The sequence below is a fragment of the Dipodomys ordii genome, unplaced genomic scaffold (genome assembly GCF_000151885.1).
Source record: "Dipodomys ordii isolate 6190 unplaced genomic scaffold, Dord_2.0 Scaffold17, whole genome shotgun sequence".
NCBI lineage: Eukaryota > Metazoa > Chordata > Mammalia > Rodentia > Heteromyidae > Dipodomys > Dipodomys ordii.
This window is the reverse complement of record NW_012267233.1, coordinates 18,237,418-18,257,831: the sequence shown is the minus strand read 5'-3', so window position 1 is coordinate 18,257,831 and position 20,414 is coordinate 18,237,418. Positions and strand designations below refer to the sequence as shown.

At 37.2% G+C, this 20,414-nt stretch overlaps 1 protein-coding gene across 1 annotated transcript in view; it reads right to left on the bottom strand.

Annotated features, from left to right (window-relative positions):
• The window catches only part of Tmem55a (transmembrane protein 55A), a 50,696-nt gene that overhangs the window by 12,564 nt on the left and 17,718 nt on the right, over positions 1 to 20,414 (bottom strand). Inside the window, exons 2-4 of the mRNA XM_013012426.1 lie at positions 14,913 to 15,061; positions 8,507 to 8,613; positions 4,839 to 4,962 (exon numbers count right to left, since the gene is read on the bottom strand). Coding sequence (XP_012867880.1) covers positions 4,839 to 4,962; positions 8,507 to 8,613; positions 14,913 to 15,061 — 380 coding nt within the window. The remainder of the gene's footprint in view (positions 1 to 4,838; positions 4,963 to 8,506; positions 8,614 to 14,912; positions 15,062 to 20,414) is intronic.

Here is a 20,414-nt window from a genome sequence, read left to right as displayed (position 1 = left end):
ATCTAGGATATTTCATTTCCCTTCAAAGTTGTCTTCCCTTGAAATGAGGACCAGTCTTTTGAATACTTGAACATTCTGATTTACCTACCATAAAGCTATTGTCCTATTCTACTTGTGTGAGGAGCCACAAAGTACATAAACTAAACAAATTAGATAGAGGCAGAACTAAAATCAAGAAACCACTTCTTGTATGAACATGTTTACATTACCTACCATAAAGCTATTGTCCTATTCTACTTGTGTGAGGAGCCACAAAGTACATAAACTAAACAAATTAGATAGAGGCAGAACTAAAATCAAGAAACCACTTCTTGTATGAACATGTTTACAGGATCTTACCAAAACAGATGACTCTTATGGGACAATGTTCTCTTTAAAGGTTTCTTCCATGTAAATGTAGACAAATACAATGTGCTGCCTTCCTCACATGAATGTTATTAAAATATTTGACATGGCTTACAGATAGTAGCCTAAAATATATTAAAATATATTTTAAAAACATATTGCTGTTTAAAAATATATTGCTGTTTCTATTTCAATGCTTGATATGGGTCTGTTAAGTTGGTTAAACTCATCTTGGTTTAGTTTTGGCATGTCGATATTTGCTAGGAAATTGTCCATTTCTTCCAGATTCTCAAACTTATTAGCATAAAGATTTGTAATGTTCTGAATCTTGATTGTTTCTGTAGTGATGTTTCCATTCTCATCTCTAAGTTTGTTTATTTGGGGGTGTGGTGTACATATATATATATATATATATATATACACAATTGAATTCTACGACTCCATCAGAAAGAATGACATCGCCACAATTGTTAGGAAATGGAAAGACTTGAGAAAAAATTATATTAAGTGAAGTAAGCCAGGCCCAAAGAGACATAGGTCCCGTGGTTTCCCTTATTTGCAATAACTAGTATATTTCTGAGACAAGCAGAAAAGGTCAGATAAGATGATAAGTGAAATGAACCCCAAGATAAGGACACAAGTGGTTTTTTTCTTTCTTGCTCTTGTTTCTAACGTATTTATAAGGTACCATGTGATTTTTTTGTTGCTTTGTATGTTCCTCCCTCCACAGTATAACCCCTGTTTTCACTGTATTTAATGTTGGTATAATTTGGGGAGGGTAAGGGAAAAAACAAAATGTTTAAATAGAGATACAGGTTGACTCATTGTAACAAGGAGAGGTACAAGACACTATATTGGAAAAGGAACTTTACAATTTAGGCGTGGGGGTGGGGAAGGGATGGTAGGGGGAAAACAAAGGAAGAGGCAATAATGCTTGATAAGAAATGTACTCATTACCTTGCTCATGTAACGGTAACCCCTGTGTACAGTATTTTCACAATAAAAAAAACTTATTTAAAAAATGGGTTTATAAGTTAGGGCTGTGGCACCTAATTAACGTATTCCACACACTAGGTTCAATCTCCATTGTACTTTGTGCATGCTAGGCCAAGTGCTCTGCCTTTAGCTCCCAGAAGTGGAAGGTAACAGAAAAAAGTCATTACTGAGCTCACATACCACTGAGCTTCTCTCATTAATCTGAGATTCTCAACAATACCCACCAGGTATTTACTATGCTCTCTGAATCAACAAAAAGTGCTTTTCAGAAACATTTATATCACCTTTGAACTCTATACTTGAAAATATTCTTTCTGCCTAGAGAATTAAAGTTTTGAACCATAATTACTGTCAACAGAATACAGAGATGGTAATATCAGTCCATTTTTGCCCTGCATATTAAGAAAGGTCTAGTTTCAAAAGTTAGTTTCTAGTGTTCATATTTCCAATTTTCTTCAGTGCAGGGGCATGGAGAGGGATTTTCTAAATACATGAATTATATATTTTTAATTACAAACACCATGTCCCTCCCCACACAACCACACATTTGAACTCTGTTTGAATTAGTCTCTTGAATTCACTGTCAGATCATTTAAAAACTTAAATATAAATCTCTGTAACAGTTGTCTTTGATTTTCCTTTACTTCTCTCTTTTCTATGAATTCACAGTACACTCAGTTTTCTGTCTCTCAAGTTCTTTATACTAAATATCTGGGCTTGTGCCTCTTGAGATTTGCCCCTAAGCAGTCCATTCTGTACATATGACTTTAGTTTATATTCAACTACGAAGAAGCTCTCCTACAGCTTTCTTTACTCCTAAGAGAACAACACTTCCTTTATATAGGTATTTGTGTGTGTGTGTGTGTGTGTGCATGCGCAAACAACACTTCCTTTATATAGGTATTTGTGTGTGCGCACACACGCATGTGCATGCATCTATAGTTTTATCTATTTTTATATTGAAGTCGTTGTACAAAGGAGTTACCATTTAACAAGGCATATGATATATCTTGATCATCACATTCTTACATATCTTGATCATCACATTCTCCCTTATCTAGTCCTTCCCTCTCCTCTTAATTTTGTAGGCTACACATTGGATTCTTGTCTGTAATTTCCCCTTTGTCTTCTCTTCATTATCTACCATGCCCTATACCTTCCAATAACCCACTTCCTGGTATTTCATTTTGCTGAACTTTGATTTTGGCTTTCCAAGGAATTACACTATTTGAGATCTTGCATACTGCCTAATATATTTATGAGTTTGTAACCTATATCTAGCTAGCTTTCATATATACATATATACATATATATATATATATATATGGAATATGGATCGTTTGTCTCTGTGGGCTTGGCTTACTTCACTTAATTTAATGTTTTCCAAGTCTTTTTTCCATTTCATTACAAATGGTACAATATCATCCTTTCTAATGGATAAGTATCCAGAATATAGAGAGAACTTAAAAAATTAAATCCTCTAAAAACCACAACCATGTTTATTACAGCACTATTCACCATAGCCAATAGATGGAACTGGCCCGATGCCACTCAATGGATGAGTAAATCAGGAAAATGTGGTATATATACACAATGAAATTTTACTCATCCCTGTCTATGTGAAAAACATAGCAGATAATTTCTGTTTTGTCTTTCGCTACTATTAGATTAGAAAACTCTATAAAAATAGAGACTCTGCTTCTTGTTTACCACAGATTCCTTGTCACCTAGGAATAGCCCAGAACCTGATACCAATTCAATGTATCTTGTTAAACAAATCAGCCCACATAGTGTGGCTACAAAGATAATCCATGGTAAAGATTTGTTATACAACTGTAATAAGTCAGAATGCAAAGTCATTGTGGAAGGAGATCTGAGTAAGGAGAGGGAAAAAAAACCCTATTTTGAAGATTTTTCAATGGCATCTCTTTCTAAATACAATTTGTTTAAAAATTCTTTAATATATACTTATCTTAGATCAATATATTTTATTAGAGGATACTATATTTAGTTCTCATGTATACAAATACACTGTCAGAAACTTGACAGTTCTATAAGAGTATGGGAAAAACTGATGACCTATATTTTTAAATCCAAGAAAATGTCAAAAGCCATACAGAAATGTAGTACATCTATTGGCTCAGTTGTGAATGTAATTCACCTCATCATTAAAGAAGGAAAACAAAAACATGTAAACACTAATATTATAACCCTACTGAGAATATGGAATCAGGATTAGGAAAAGGAATGTAAGTGGGTTGTTCATTTGAATGATAAATCCTCAGCTTGTAACATAATTTAGTAGTTAATGTTCAAAACTACTTCATCAAAAAGAAGTGAGGTAAGTGAACTTGAACTTGTAAGTGAACTTGTAAGTAAGGAGAGCACCTAGAAGAATTCAGAGTATTTGGGGGATGATATTTGGGGATCAGGTAGATGAAGATACTGTAGTTTTTTTGACAGTAACAATTGTCCATATAAATTACTTTAATAAAAGTAAAACAAAAAGGCTGGGAATGTGACTTAGTGGTAGAGTGCTTGCCTTCCATGCATGAAGCCCTGGGTTCAATTCTTTAGTACCACATCAATAGAAAAAGCCAGAAGTGCCGCTGTTTCTCAAGTGGTAGAGTGCTAACCTTGAGCAAAAGAAGCTCAGGGACAGTGCTCAGGCCCTGAGTTCAAAACCCAGGACTGGCAAAAAAGAAAAAAGAGATGGACAAGAAGCAAATACCACGTACTTTCTTAAGCTCATTCAGTCCTTCATGACAGCAATCACATCAAATTGCTTTTATTCATACCAAATCCCTTAGACTTTCTCATTAGTTGATGGTTTGTATATCATGTGAAAGAGTTAATTTCCATTTCTCTAAGTATAAAGCAGAAAAATTTTGATAAATTAATTGTAAGAAATGTTCTGGAATTCCAAAACCATGAAACAGGCCTTAGCATGTGTATTTTGTTACTAAGAAGGTGAGAAGAGTAACATTTATTTAGGGGCTGAGAAGGTGGCTCAGTGGTAGAGTGCTTGCCTAGCGTGCATGAGCCTCTGGGTTCGATTCCTCAGCACCACATAAGCAAAAAGAAAAAGCCGGAAGTGGCACTGTGGCTCAAGTGGTAGTATGCTAGCCTTGAGGTGAAGAGCTGAGGGACAGTGCCCAGGCCCAGAGTTCAGGCCCCAAGACCGGACCAAAACAAAAAAGATTTATTTAGTCACCAATCAAGATATCATAGCTAAACTCTTATCTTACCTAGGTGGTTCCTTTTCTCAATTGGACCAATTAGAGGCTTTATGACTTGTCAAATTCACAGAAGATACTGTATGCCCTAGCTTTAGGTCATAACTGTATCTTTGGTTAATTGCCTTCCTAAGTAGACAAGGGTCTATTTTAACTTGTGATTTGATGTACATTTGACAAAATATTAAGACAATTAGCAACTATCAAATCTCTAGATTTGATAGTTATAAGTTGTTCTATGACAAATATCCAGTTACTTACCAGGAACGTGTTTCCACAATGCCCACATACAACTCTTGTACCTTCTGGTTGGATTGGCAATGCAGGTTGAGCTGGTTGTTCTTCAGAAATAAGCATTACTGGGCCAAGGTTAATTATGCGTCTACTGTGAAAAGAAAAAGAAAATGGACTGAGGGCAAAACCTGCAATACATGACCAAAAACATGAAGTGTGTCTATGAAACTGTTAACGCTTGATTTTTAAATTAAATTATTCTCAAGCCTTGGATCCCAAATCACAGAAAATATCAATTGTCTGACTCTCAAAAACGAAAAATAAACCAGGCAGGGATCATCAAAGAGAAAGAACTATAGACCCATTTCTTTGATAACTATCAACGCAAAACTTCTCAACAAAATCTTAGCCAGTCGACTTCAACAACTCATCAAAAGAATCATACATCACGATCAAACAGGATTCATTTCAGGGATGCAAAGCTGGTTCAATATATGCAAAACAATATATTTCATCACATCAACAAGAACAAGGATAAGAACTACATGGATATCTCAATAGATGCAGAAAAAGCATTTGACAAGATATAACACCCCTTTATGATGAAGGCTCTGGAAAAACTAGGAATCCATGGAACATTCCTCAGTATAATAAAGGCTAAATATGACAAACCTACAGCCAGCATTATACTTAATGGCAAAAAGTTAAAGCCATTTCCTCTAAATTCAGGAACGAGAAGTGTGTCCACCCTCCCCACTCTTCTTCAACCTAATATTAGAATGTCTAGCTACAGCAATAAGACAAGATGCAGACATAAAGGGGATCCAAATAGGGAAGGATAAAGTAAAACTCTCCCTCTTTGCAGATGACATGATCTTGTATTTAAAGAACCCCATGGACTCCAGTCCCAAGATAATTGAGCTGATCAGAAACTTTGGCAAAGTAGCAAGGTACAAAATTAACCCTCAGAAATCAATGGCTTTCCTATATGCCAATAATGAGAAGAGCGCGGCTGAAATTAGGAAACCAACCTCTTTTGTAATAGCCCCAGAAAAAATAAAATACTTAGGAGTTAACAAAATGGGTGAAGGACCTGTATGACAAAAACTTTAAAAACCTGAAAAAGGAAATTAAAGGAGAACTAGTAGAACAGCACTGGAGGAATATCGATTCCAAACTTGAAACTCTACAACAAACCATAGTAAACAAAATGGCTTGGTACTGGCACAAGAACAGACCTGAGGACCAATGGAATAGACTGAAGACCAAGAAATTAACCCACAGACCTATAGCCACCTAATTTTTGATAAGGGAGCTAAAGAAATAGAATGGTGCTGGCAAAATTGGTTAAACACTTGTAGAAAACTAAAGCTAGATCCATATATATCACCCTGCACCATAATCAACTCCAAATGGATCAAAGACCTCGAAATAAAAGCAGACTGCATGAAAACATTACAGGAAGGAATAGGAGAAACTCTAGGGCTTCTTGGCAGAAGACCCAGAAGCACAACAAATCAAAGAAAGGTTGGACAAGTGGGATTGCATGAAACTGCAGAGCTTCTGCAATGCAAAGGACATAGCTAGCAAGATCAACAGAAAGCCCACGGAATGGGAGAAGATCTTCACTAGCCATACAATGGACAATGGTCTCATATATAAAATATACTTAGAACTCAGAAAACTGAATCTCCCAGCGAAAAGTCCTCAAAGAAACAACTGCCCGATTAACAAATGGGCTAAGGACTTCTCTAAAGAGGAAATAAGTATGGCCAATAGACACATAAAGAAATGCTCAACCTCTCTAGCCATAAAAGAAATGCAAATCAAAACAACATTGAGATTCCACCTCACCCCAGCTAGAATGGCTATAATCAAGAAATCTAGTAACAACAGATGCTGGAGGGGATGTGGCCAGAAGGGAACCCTACTGCATTGTTCGTGGGAGTGTAAACTTGTTCAACCACTCTGGAAAACAGTATGGAGGTTCCTCAAAAGACTCCACATAGAGCTCCCTTATGACCCAACAATCCCACTTTTGGGCATTTACCCAAATGATCACAAACAAGACCACACTAAAGCTACCAGCCCATCTATGTTTATTGCAGCATTATTTACCATAGCTAAGATATGGAACCAACCCAGATGCCCCTCAGTAGATGAATGGATCAAGAAAATGTGGTACATATATACAATGGAATTCTATACCTCCATCAGAAAAAATGACATTGCCTCTTTTGTTAGGAAATGTAAAGACTTGGAAAAAATCATATTAAGTGAAGTAAGCCAGGCTCAAAGAAACATAGGTCCCATGGTTTCCCTTGTTTGCAGTGACTCGTACATGTCTAGGACAAACAGAACAGGTCAAAGGCTATGTACATACAACCAAATGAGATAATGTTAAGCAAAATGTACCCCAAGACAGGGACATAAGAGGTTTTTTGTTTTTTTTCTTTTTCCCTTTCTTGCTAGTGTGATTCTTTGTTTCTATTGTATGTTCTTCCCCCATGGTATAACCCCTGTTTTCACTGGATTTGATGCTGGTGCTATGCACCTTGTATATATATTTTTGTAATTTGGGGAGGGGAAGGGAATTGCAGAACGCTTAAATGAGGATTCAGGCTGACCCATTGTGATGACAAGATGTACAGGACACTATATTGAAAACAAATCTTACAATGCTGGGGTGGGAGGGACGAGAGGAGTTGGGAAGGCGGGGAGGGAAGTGATGGTAGGGGGAAAATAAAGAAGGAGGTAACAGCGCTCACTATGAAATGTACTCATTAATCATGTAATTGTAACCCCTCTGTACAACATTTTTACAATAAAAAATTTAATAATAAAAAGCAAAAAACAGTCTTTATACACTTGGGATAGAGTTAAACATGATAATATGGAATGAGTCCTAATCAATGATGTTGGGAAACACTTATCTGCCATATGCATGTTTTTACAAGTTCAAATCAATTTTCATTCATTTTTTTCTCTAAAAAGACTACTTAAGTTTAGAAGACTGAATAAGCAAAAAAAAATAATAAAATAATAATAAAAATAAAAGTATGTGTACCAAAGGTACCAAAATGGTGAAAACAAATTTCTCTGAGAAGTCCAGAATTTTTTAATGCTTCTTTAAACAAATGGAAATATGGAAAAAATGGGAGCCCAGTTTGCCTTTTTATTTTTAAGTCTATCACCAATATGTCTTGAATGGTTCATGTACTGGTCAAAAGCCCAGATAAAAGGTAACAAAAACCACAGTTCAGGGCTTTTACTTATATCTAAGTGTATCCATAATGGTATTTTCCATAATAGCAAACAATTATTACATACATTACATTCAGCAGAGACTACTGTAGAACACAAGGAAATACATAATGAGAACTAAAACATTTCTGGATTAAAATCAAGATTTGAAAGGTAAAATAACTTGTGATTTTAAAATAGGTTCAATGAGTCACTAGTTTACCATCATTCATTAAATACTTTCAAAGATAAAGCATCCATTTCTCATTTGAAAATATTATATCCTACAAATGACCACACATATCTAAGCATGTCATTGCTTTAGTAACAACAATCACAATTTAGGTGCTATAATCAACTTTGAGAACAAAGTTTGAGTAAAACTAAGCCTGGAACATAATGACACTTTTTGAATAGAGGAATGAATGGATGAATGAATCTTTATCTCTTACCAGTTAGGTCTTGGACATCCTATTCGCCGCGATGTGTCCTTACAAATGAGGAGACAATTACAAGGGCATCTAACATATTTCTTCCCTGTTGGGGGATTTTTGATTGGCTAGATAAGGGAAGAAAACGCAAAGACAGAAAATTAATCAAAGCTATATTGTCACAGTTTGTGTTTATGAAGGGAAGAACTTCTTTGGACTACCAAAGTATAATATGAGAAACAGTGCATTGCAAGTGGTTCCAAGTACTACAATTGTTCACAAGCACTTTGTAATGGGGGGGGGGCAGCGACAGATTTAATTATGAAAGGTGTATTTCAAATTTAGTTTGTACTGGGCTTTTTGATATGGAAGGAATATTTAGTGCACACTAAGTGGTGGGGGTTTTTTTGTCTTTTTAAAGTTCATAAGACAAGGTGATCAACTCTCTTTCTAGTCAGATGCAAACATTCACAAAGGACTTTTATACCTGTCCAGGAAGAGCAAACTTGATAAACACAGTGGAGAAAAAAAAAGTTACTGAATAGAATATAAGCAACTAGTTATATGATATACTTGAACTTACAAATTTGTAATTGCACTAGCATTTCTTTATAAGACAACTTTATAGTATACTTTTAACCTGAGAATAAATCTCAGAGAAAATACTCTTTGTAACTCTAGGCTTAAGTTTATTAAACTAAATAATCACACTAATAAGAACAGAGCCTCACTTCTGTGAGATTCCCAGCAAAACATATGACTGGAAGCTAAACAAGAGGAAAACAGATGTACATAGCTTTTGACCTCCTCTGCTGGTCCTAGACATATACTAGTTATTGCAAATAAGGGAAACCATGGGACCTATGTTTCTTTGGGCCTGGCTTACTTCACTTAATATAATTTTTTCCAAGTCTTTATATTTCCTAACAAATGGGACAGTGCCATTCTTTCTGATGGAGGCATAGAATTCAATACATATATATGTATATATATACACATATATACAGATATACATATACGTGTGTATATATGTATATATACACGCACAATATTTTCTTGATCCATTCATCTACTGAGGGGCATCTGGGTTGGTTCCATATCTTAGCTATGTAAATAATGCTGTGATAAACATAGTTGTGCTGGTAGCTTTAATATATTCTTGTTTGTGATCATTTGGGTAAATGCCCAAAAGTGGATTGCTGGGTCATAGGGGAGTTCTATGTGGAGTCTTCTGATGAACCCCAAGATAGGGACACAAGTGGTTTTATCTTTCTTGCTATTGTTTTTAATGTATTAATAATGTACTATGTGATTTTTTTCTTTTGTATGTTCTTCCCCCATGGAACAACCCCTGTTTTCACTGTATTTGATTCTAGTGTCCTGCATCATGTATATACATTTTTCTAATTTGGGTAGGGGAAGGGAAATAACAAAATGCTGAAATAAGCATACAGGTTGACCCATTCTAACAATTAGATGTACAAGACACTATGTTGAAAACGAACTTTACAACTTTGGGGAGGGGGGGAGGAATTGGGGAGGTGGAGAGGGAAGGGAAAAAACAAAGGAGGAGGTAAGAATGCTCAATAGGAAATGTACTTATTACCTTACTCATGTAACTATAACCTCTCTGTACAGCACCTTTGCAATAAAAAGTATATAATATACTTATATATATATATATATATATATATATATATATATGTAAAGGGGACAACAAAGACAGTATCTTGCTAGCTCTCTTCACAAAAAAAAAAAAGGGGGAATACAAAATGAAGAGCAAGTTTCACATCAAGAAGAACATTAAAAAAAAAAAAAACAAGACAATCAAAGGTAGCCTGTAAGGCTGATTTGACTCGCTTCCAGTACAGAATTTATTTTGTTGTAAAGGACACTCATTGAACTACTAGGGAAATCTGAAATTAGGTCAAAAGATCAGATAGTGACACAGTAGTAATGCTAATTTCCTAAACACAATAATTACATTGTGATATGTAAGTGAACGTTCCTGTTTTTAGGAAGCTTGCTCTAAAGGGATTATTACTTAGAGAGTCTTCAGAAGAGTCATGGGCATAGATGCATTCTTCATCCTAGCCTTTGACAGTCCTTAAGTTTGCAGTAGCTCAACTTGAAATTTTTTGGGTTTTTTTTTAATGAAAGTATGAAGAAAGTGATATACATTCTCATACTGAGAATTTTGAACACTGATCTTTTTTCAAGGCTACTAATATACAGTTCAAAACTCTAGAAGCTACTCAATTCACGTGTTCTCAAGGGGTAAACCCTTCAGGAGTGCTATATGCTACGTTGCTCACCTATAGTAGGTTACATATATTAAGTACTTTTCAACTTGCAGTAGTTTCTATTTATGATGTGGTTACTAATATACAACTCCAGAGAAACCTGAGGGGTATCTATACATAACATTTTTGTGACATTTTGTGTATGTGTAATACTCTTAAAAAATTTAAATGCTAAGCAAATAAGTGAAATAACTAAAAATTATCAACAAGCCACCTATAATTTAGTAAATAAAATATATAACTCAAACATATAACTAAATTATATAACTAAATCTCAATATCTACATTTCACAAACATCCAAAAGGTATACCTATGTAAAGTACCAAGAAAAATAGAATTTGAGAAAAAAGCACTTTTTTCCCAAAGTATAGTGTGTACATGTATAGAAATACCCTCATTTTATAAATACATTTTAAGAGAGGAAAAAAAAAAAAAGAACATTTTACTCCTGTATCTCAACAGTAATTCTATAGGATTCCTAATATGGCAGTCCTTTAGAGGAGGAAACTACAGTTTTAAAAAAGTGAAGTCCCGTTTTTTTCTTTCATGCATTCGTTTCTAATGCATTTATAAGATTATTTCTTTGTTGCTTTGTATGTCCCTCCCCCACAGTATAACCCCTGCTTTCACTATATTTGATGTCGGTATAATTTGTGGAGGAGATGGGGAAAAACAAGTCGTTTAAGGATACAGGTGGACCTGTTGCAACAATGAGAAGTACAAGAACATTGGTGGGGGGGGAGGGGGGAGGACTAGGGGGGGGGGGGGAGGCTGGGTAGGGATGTGAAGGGTAAACAAAGGAGGAGGCTGCAATGCTTGATAAGAAATGTATGCATTATCCTGCCCATGTAATTGTAATAAATAAATTCAATTCAATTAAATTAAAAATAAATAATAAATAAAATAAAATAAAATTTAAAAAAGAAAAAGAAAAAAAAAAGTGAAGTCCTCACAGATAGATACACAGCTAGTAAATGAGGTCTGGCTGCCTACTCTGATCTCAGGCTTCTAATCAGTTAAGTCATTGCCCTAGAAAATATTTCTCTTTTAATCTTTAAGTATTACTTTCTGTATTTTCAAGTCCTAAAATGTTGTTCTCTCTCTCTCTCTCTCGTGTGTGTGTGCACGCACAGACATTTATTTCCCAATTCAACCTACTAAAATAGAAGAACTAACCTTGGTTGCTTTGTTTTGTATTAATCTACACAGGTGTATCAGGTTCCTATCAGAGCGCCTACCCAGGACAGAAACACTGACAGCTTGTTTTAGGTGACATGACTATGAATGACAGTAAAATTCAGTAAAAGTCTACAGAAGACAGAATTGTGTGCTCTGGTGTCCAGTATGTTTGTTATTTTCAACCTAGATTTTTCCCTCAAAGAAGTATCTAGTTATCTAACATTTTCTCACTTACAAACTGAAGATCAAATTACATTTTAGACATCAGTCAGTTACATGTTAAGAAACTTCTCACTCTGTTTTCACTTCTTCCTCTCTTTTAATGTTACTGATCCCAAAGAAGGCTATCTGATTAGATGCCCTTCACTTTTTCTGGATGGAGTCGTCACAATTATTTGCATATTATTCACATACCACCTGGGCGGTTAACTGGGCAAAATTCAACAAAACTCCCCTGACACTGAGAAGTAGTTTTTTTCTAGCAAGCCCCACTGATTCCTGCACTAATTTATCACTTCTAAGTGGAAAGACTGACTCCTAAATCTATAGGAACTTTGAGGTTCTTATACAAATGTCATAGTTTGCTCTGTTTACAACATAAAAGTTTGTAATTCTTTCCCCCACCCCCATTCATTAAAGAACAAGAGACAAGCTTAGTGGTATATGCCTGTCAATCCCAGTAGGGAGTAGGTTGGAAGTAAAATCATGAAGTTGAGGCCAGCCTGGGTAGGGAGCAAAAAGCTGGTTAAAATGTTTAAAAGGTAAAAAAAATAAATTATATGATTATTAAACGATATTAACATTATTGTTGAGTTGAAGGAAATTTTTGAAGCCCTGTGTTTTCTAATTGCTGCTCAAGACTGGACACTATTAGCTTACAAATGCTGCCAAGACTACCACTAAATACACTAGTCAGTGACCAATTTATAAAGAAATCAACTGGTAAGTATCATTGATTCACATGATAAATTTCTTTTCTAGGGAATGCTCTACATTTAAGAACCCCCCTATTTACAATAAAATATATTGTTTTATAACTTAAGTCTTTATTTTATGATTGTTTTATAAAACCTGTGAAGCCTAGTATCCATAATTTGTGGTTCTCAGATACACAATTACTAGATGATTTATACACTTCTGAAGAAAAAATGCAAATGCCAAAAATTAATATTTAATTGCAGTTTATCAGATTGAAATTATAAAAAATAAATCTTTACTATGAAAGGAACATATCTAAGCCAGTAAAAAATTACCAATTTTTATTATGTGAAGCTCTAAAATTTTTGCTTAAAATTTAGTTTGTTGTCTTGGAGTTTATTTTTAAGACTATTCTCTATAGTTTTGTTATTTTTTAACATTTCACTGAATTAATTCTTAATAAATGAAATAAAATGCCAAGCTATTTGTAAGGTTTCACTTTAACATAGTGATAACTGTAGGTGTCAGAACCATTTGGTAGGGGGACTTTTGAGATTATGTGAAAATGGTTTTGATACCCCACAGATATAAAATTAATGTAAATATTTTTCTACATAAGGATAGAGTCCACATTTGTACTAAAACCTAGTATATTTCTAATTTAGTAAAAATCAGAGTGGATTAAGTTGTGACAACAACTGACAACAAGTATAAATAGCTGCTACTGCCAATCTCATTTTAGAAAAACTCCCTATTTGTTCACAGTGTGATTTTACAGTCTAAAAACCCTAAAGATTTCTATAAGACTTTTAGGTACACACACACACGTGTGTGTGTGTGTGTGTGTGTGTGTGTATACATATACATAGATGTATATGTATATATGTATGTGTGTGTGTGTGTGTGTGTATATATATATATATATATATATATATCCTAAAGTCCAAACCATAAACTGGTAAATTAGTTGAAAAGATAGTTCTCAATAGAAATACAAATACCAAATAAAAACATTAAAAATGTTCAACATCCTTAGCCATAAAGGAAATGAAAATGATGTTGATATTCATTTCACCTTAGTCAGAATGACAATCATCAAGAAAATATCAGCAAAGGCTGGAAAGATTGGGAGGAAAAGGAGACCCTTCTACACTGCTCATGAGAATGAAAATAAACACAGCCATTATGGAACTCAATATGGAAATTTATCAAAAAACTAAAACTAATGCTACCATATGATATAGCTACACTTCTCTTTGGGGTACATATCTGAAGTAATCAAAGTAATACCTGTACACCAATATTTATTGCTACACTATTCACAATAGCAAAGTTATAGATTCAGCCTTGGTGCCCAGCAACAAATGAATAGATAAAGGAAATGTAGTATGTAGGAAAAGGATTTTTATGGTCAAGAGAGATTGGCTGCAACTATGAAAGTAGAACTATGAAATCTGTTGAAATTGTTTTGGGAAGAAAGAAAGGGGAGAGAGAGTGATAGAGCAAATGAGATTGATTGGAATATATTTGTAAACAGAAATGTATAATACATCCCTGTATAATGCTAATAAAAGAAATTTTAGAGTGAAAAGTTAAAGAAAATGTGCAGTGCCTACACAGTAGAGTATTTTCAAACTTAATAAAGAACAAAGTCATGTTACATGCAGGAAAATGTATAGAAAGAACTTCAGATCATCACTTTAAATGAAATGAGACAGACTTAGAAAGATAAATGCTGAAGGTTTTCTCATATACAGGAGAGAGGTACAAGATGACAGAGGGGAATAAGAGGCAGTGATGTAAATATGTACAGAAGTACAGAAGTATGCACAATTAAGGAGATTTGTTTAAAATTATGGAGCATCTTTGTATGATGAAAGAAAAGCAGAAGCAAAAAAATAGACCCAAAAAAACCCATCCTAGTTGTGGACAGCCCATATCTACTCTTCAGTAACACCAGTGAAGAACTTCCTTTAGGAATAAGGTCAGATAATTTATTATTTTGTTAGTGGAAATCACCACTTACCGTAGCTTCATTGCAAACCGTGCACTTAACCACATGCTGGTGCAGCTTGCCGTCCAAATTGATTAGTGATTGGCACACACGGCAGTTGATTACTGGAATACCACTGGCATCCGGACTGGCGATGGCTGTATATGGAGGTGGGAGTTCCGCTGAAAGATACAACCCATCATAGTCCCTGAGCTTGAAAGTATTAGAAGAAAGTAGAATCTATGGAAAATTACTACCATATTTATGTGTTTAGAGCTACCCAACTTACTCTAGTTTCTGAGCATATACACATATGGAACATGCTGCTAAGCAAAATAGTCCTTAACTCTGATGAGATACAAATCATGTTGGTTTAGGTCTTCAATGACACAGTTTCCTTTTGCTAATCTATTGTGAAAATATCCCCTTGTATCAATCCATCGACCTGTAATGAGAGTGGTGGCTCAGGCACAAACTAAAAATCTCTTGCTGGTAATTTGACAATCTTTAGTCAGAAATGGAAATGGTCTACAAAGTGAAGTTTTAAAATTACATATATGCATAAATTGGGTAGTTTCATGCTTTCTCTCAATAGTGGTCTAGTAAAATCATTCTAGCTAAGACAAGAATAAAATAAAGTTTTGGACATAGTCAAGGAAAGATGAAATGAGCATAGGAAAACTTGGCCTATTACTAGAGAGGAACAAAGACAGAAACCATGTTAATATCAACATAAAAATAAATTTTATTTTCAAATATCCACAAGCCATTAAAAATCTACTTAGTGACTTGTCAAATATTAATGGCTGAAATTTGTGATGTTTGGCTTTACATTCTGCATGAATCACCACAACCATCACCATAAAAAAAAAGTAAAAAGGAGAGTAGTAAATGCTGGTAATTGATGGATATAATGACAAGAGTGGCCATATTCTTCACCCTTCTCTCATAAATATCTGAAAATTCCCATACCTCAAAGACATACATACACACATTTTGTGAGCTTTTTTTCCTTTTTTTCTTTTTTTGAAAGGTCTAATTTTGACTGAGTGGGCAAAAGTCAAGGCCTACTTTCAGAATCAAATTTGATCTATTAAGAGAAATACATGTCTATTAAAAAAATCAGAGAGTAAGAATCCTGTGACACTACTACTCCTCTAGAATGGGACTTCTGAAGGGGACTGCCTGGTCCTTTCCCACAGCTTTCTCAATGACAGGCACAGAAAGCCCTCGGATGAGAGGTAATACGCTAGGATATTTAGAAAGCCACACCCTACTCAGCATTGAAGCACAAGTAAAGAGCACAAGTATCTCAAGGAGCTTCTTTCTGTAGCACTACGAAACAACTAATCATGCAGAGAGCTAGTTTAGAAAGAAGTTTTCTATCCATTATGTCCAATTCTGAATTCTGTGAGTTTTACAGTGTCAGACCATATTTAAAATCCACAAGTTGAAGGGGGGACCAAGATGGCGATGGGGCAGTAGGGAAACGCCACAGCTCTCCCCAACCAAAAAGAGAGTTCTAGTTCAACGCTTAATCTCCTCAAGAGACCGACAACAACAAAAAGACGAACACCCAGAGAAAAACAGGAGGTGGAAAATAACAAAAAAAAGAGAAAAAATTTCAGAACAGAGAAGAGTGAAGACTCTTCCCCCAACCTTTACTGGCCACGCGGCAGCGCACCAAGCCGCGGCCAGCCAGCCCAGCGGGGGCTGCAGGAGCCCCAGAGAGACAGGGGGCTGCCTGCAGATCACCCGCGCAGAAGCCGCCTGAGGTACAGATTTGCAGACCGGCTGACCACCACAAACAGAGAAACCTACCAGCTGGGAGTCTCCACAAAGATCCCACTCCCACCCCTCACTCCATCCGAGCAGAGAGGCTCCATCCCGCCAAAGCTGCCCAGCACCGGCCACGCGCCAAGCTGCCACCAGCCAGCCCGAAGGGTCCCAGAGACACAGGGGGCTATCTGGAGATAACCCGGCAGAAGCTGCCTGAGGTATCAGTGTCAGACCCGCCGATTGCGATAAACGGAGAAACCCCCAAGCCCGGAACTCGGACCCACGATGGGAGCCCCAGAGCTACATGGGACGTCCACAGAACACTAGAGCGTAAGACCTGCAAAGAACTAGTGCTGATCTGGAGAGTGCAAACAGAGACAAACCCCAGTGCTCTGAACCAGTATGGAGGCCCAGCCCCCACCCCTCGCCCGCGGCGTGGACGCTGTGGACCCAACAGCATGGACAGAGGCAGAGACAGAAGAGAATCACACAGAGCCACCACCACCCAGCCCAGCCCACAACCACCCCAACTGAACTCGGATTGCAACAGCAACTGATGACACAGAAACAACTAGCTCCGGGGTGAGTACCCCACAGGGGACAGTGTATCCCTCAAAGGAGACCAGAGCTGGAGGGAATCCCCAGACCCTGACCTAGACTCCCTCCCCAACACCCGGACCACAGGACCTACTAAAACTGGGAACTGTTCCAGAGCTCCACCAGCTCATGGAGCACACTCCGCTGGCCAGGCTAGAGCAAGAGCGCCCCTGGAAGGGAGCTTAAATGCCCAAGCCAGGAACAGCGCCCCTGGGTTAAGACAACCAACAGTAGAAGAAATTTGAATTGTGTACCCCAGGCTACATAACCTAGGTGGTATACACAGCAGCACAGGCCCTACCGGCGTGCCCCAGGCAGGGGGCCGGGACCAGGCCTGGGGATCCAGGGCCTGAACAACACAACCAACTCCTCCCAACTGAAGTCAAAAGCTGAGCCTTATGCCTCAGCAGAGGGGAGAAAAACAGGGAACTGCACCCCCTGGGAAGCACGCCAGTGACAACAAAAGACCTGGGGGCTCAGGACAAGAGAAGCCCAAATCCCACCAAAACCCTACCCATATACTGTAGGCTGGGAATTGGACAACACAGGCCGCCAGCACCTGATAGTAGGCAGGAGCTCAGGCTGGTAAGGTGGCTCAGCAATAGAGTGCTAGTCTTGGGTGCATGAGGCCCTGGATCTGATTCCTCAGCACCACATAAGCAGAAAGGGCCAGAAGTGGTGCTGTGGCTCAAATGGTAGGGTGCCAGCCTTGAGCTGAAGAGCTGAGGGACAGCACCCAAACCCAGAGTTCAAGCCCACAACCAGCCAAAAAACAAAAACAAAAAAAAAAATCAGGAGTCCATAGCAGACTCCAGCATCTGGGAGAGTGCATCCAGAACATGGGATCTTGCCAAGAGCACCCATGGGACCAAACAGGAGCAGTCTAGGCTGCTCATCCCTTCCAAAGGCGGGAATTGCCAGTGATCTACAGCAGCGAGCCGAGAATCTTATGTAGGTCAGACCAGCAGCTGGAGGTAGGCCCCAAACAGAACCCAGATCAGGCACAGACTCTCTCTACCAATACAGAAACAGCAACCAAGCAAAGACAGACACACCAAAACAAAATTCAGATTAGTCTCCCATAATCCTGAACCCCCATGCGAAAATCACAGAGAAAAATTACAAGGTTTATCAACACCCAGGATAGCAAGCTATCCCCAATAGCTAGCAGCCACGCAAGGGAGAGCTCCAGTGGGAGCAAAGCAGGAATGGAAGACAAAAGTTGCATCCAAGGGATGCTGGAAGCAATGACTCAAGAAATAAAGCGACAAATACACTAGAAATTGAAAGAGCACAAGGATGAACTATCAAAAGAGATACAGGATATCAAACAGGAGATACATGCAAAAATAGAGGCAGCACACACCTCAGTAAGAAGTGAGATAAATGCCAAAATAGAGGCAGTACATACCTCATTAAGAAGTGAGATCAGTACTTTGAGAACCAATGTCAAATCCATACAGGAGTCCATTTCCTCCATTCAAACCACAATGGAAACCACAGTTAACAGAGTGAACGAAATGGAATGTAGAGTGTCAGATACAGAAGACAGAATACACCAACTGGACCAAAAAATGACAGATATGGAAAAATTAAAATCCACAACTTTCCAAGTAGAATCCTTGGGAAATATCACATGGGTTATTTTTCAGACTGTGAAGGATTAGCAACAAATGTTAGTTACTCAAATGATTCAGGGCTGGGAATATGGCTTAGTGGTAGAGTGCTTGGCTAGCATGCATGAAGCCCTGGGTTTGATTCCTCAGTACCACATAAACAGAAGAAACTGTTGCTCAAGTGGTAGAGTGCTAGTCTTGAGCAAAAGAAAGCTCAGGGACAGTACCCAGACCCTGAGTTCAAGCCCCAGGACTGGCAAAAACCAAAACCGAACAAATCAAATGATTCATAAGCCAAATTTCTGCTTCAGCCAGGGCTCTGAAAGAGACCCTTTTGAAATGACAATATGCTTACATTTCTGCAACTCTTATTCCAGAGCACTTACAAACACTGAATGTCTTGTGATAAAAATAGCTTTAACTCTTGGAAAGAATATAAGGTTCATCTACAATGACCTGGAATATATTAATCAAGAGGACAAAGCAGGTTAAAGAACAATGAATCAAGAATACACTTAAATCCTTGTAATCTTCAGATTGCCTTATTAAATCTTAATAAAGATAATATTCTGGGGGATCAAGAAAATGTGGTATATATATACAATGGAATGCTATGCTTCCATCAGAAAGAATGACATTGCCCCATTTGTTTGGAAATGGAAAGACTTGGAAAAAATTATATTAAGTGAAGTAAGCCAGGCCCAAAGAAACATAGGTCCCATGGTTTCCCTTATTTGCAATATCTAGTCAAGCAGAAAAGGTCAGATAAGGTGATGTTAGGGAAATGAACCCTAAGATATGTATTCAAATGTTTTTTTCTTTCATGCAATTGTTTCTAACACATAAGATTATTTCTTTGTTGCTTTGTATGTCCCTCCCCCACAGTATAACCCCTGCTTTCACTGTCGGTATAATTTGTGGAGGGGAAGGGGAAAAACAAATCGTTTAATAGGGATACAGGTGGACCCATTTCAACAATGAGATGTACAAGTCATTATGTCGAAAACAAACTTTACAACTTTGGTGGGGGGGAGAGCGGGGAGGATTGAGTGGGGGGGCAGGGGGAGGGGAAGGGGAAACAAAGGAGGAGGCTACAATGCTTGATAAGAAATGTACTCATTATCTTGCCCATGTAATTGTAACCCCTCTGTAAAGAATTTTCACAATAAAAAAATTAAAGCAAAAAAAAAGAATATTCTCGGGGAATATTATCTAGAAATTCAAGAATGCTTGCCTTATTTTTGTAATAACTGCCAGTGAAGAATTATTAATAAAAGTTGATTCTCTCTCTTGCCTTTCCTTTGAATTAGAGAGTAACATGAAACAGTTATCCCCTAATCCAAGATCTTTGATTTAAACACAATGATAGAAAAGAACCTTAAAGGCCAGGTGCTGGTGGCTCATGCTTGTAACCCTAGCTGTCAGGAAATCCGAGGCTCTGAGGATCACGGTTCAAAGCCAGCTTGGGCAGGTAAATCTATGAAAGTCTTATTTCTGATTAACCACTAGAAAACTGGAGTGGATTTGTAGCTCAAAGTGGTAA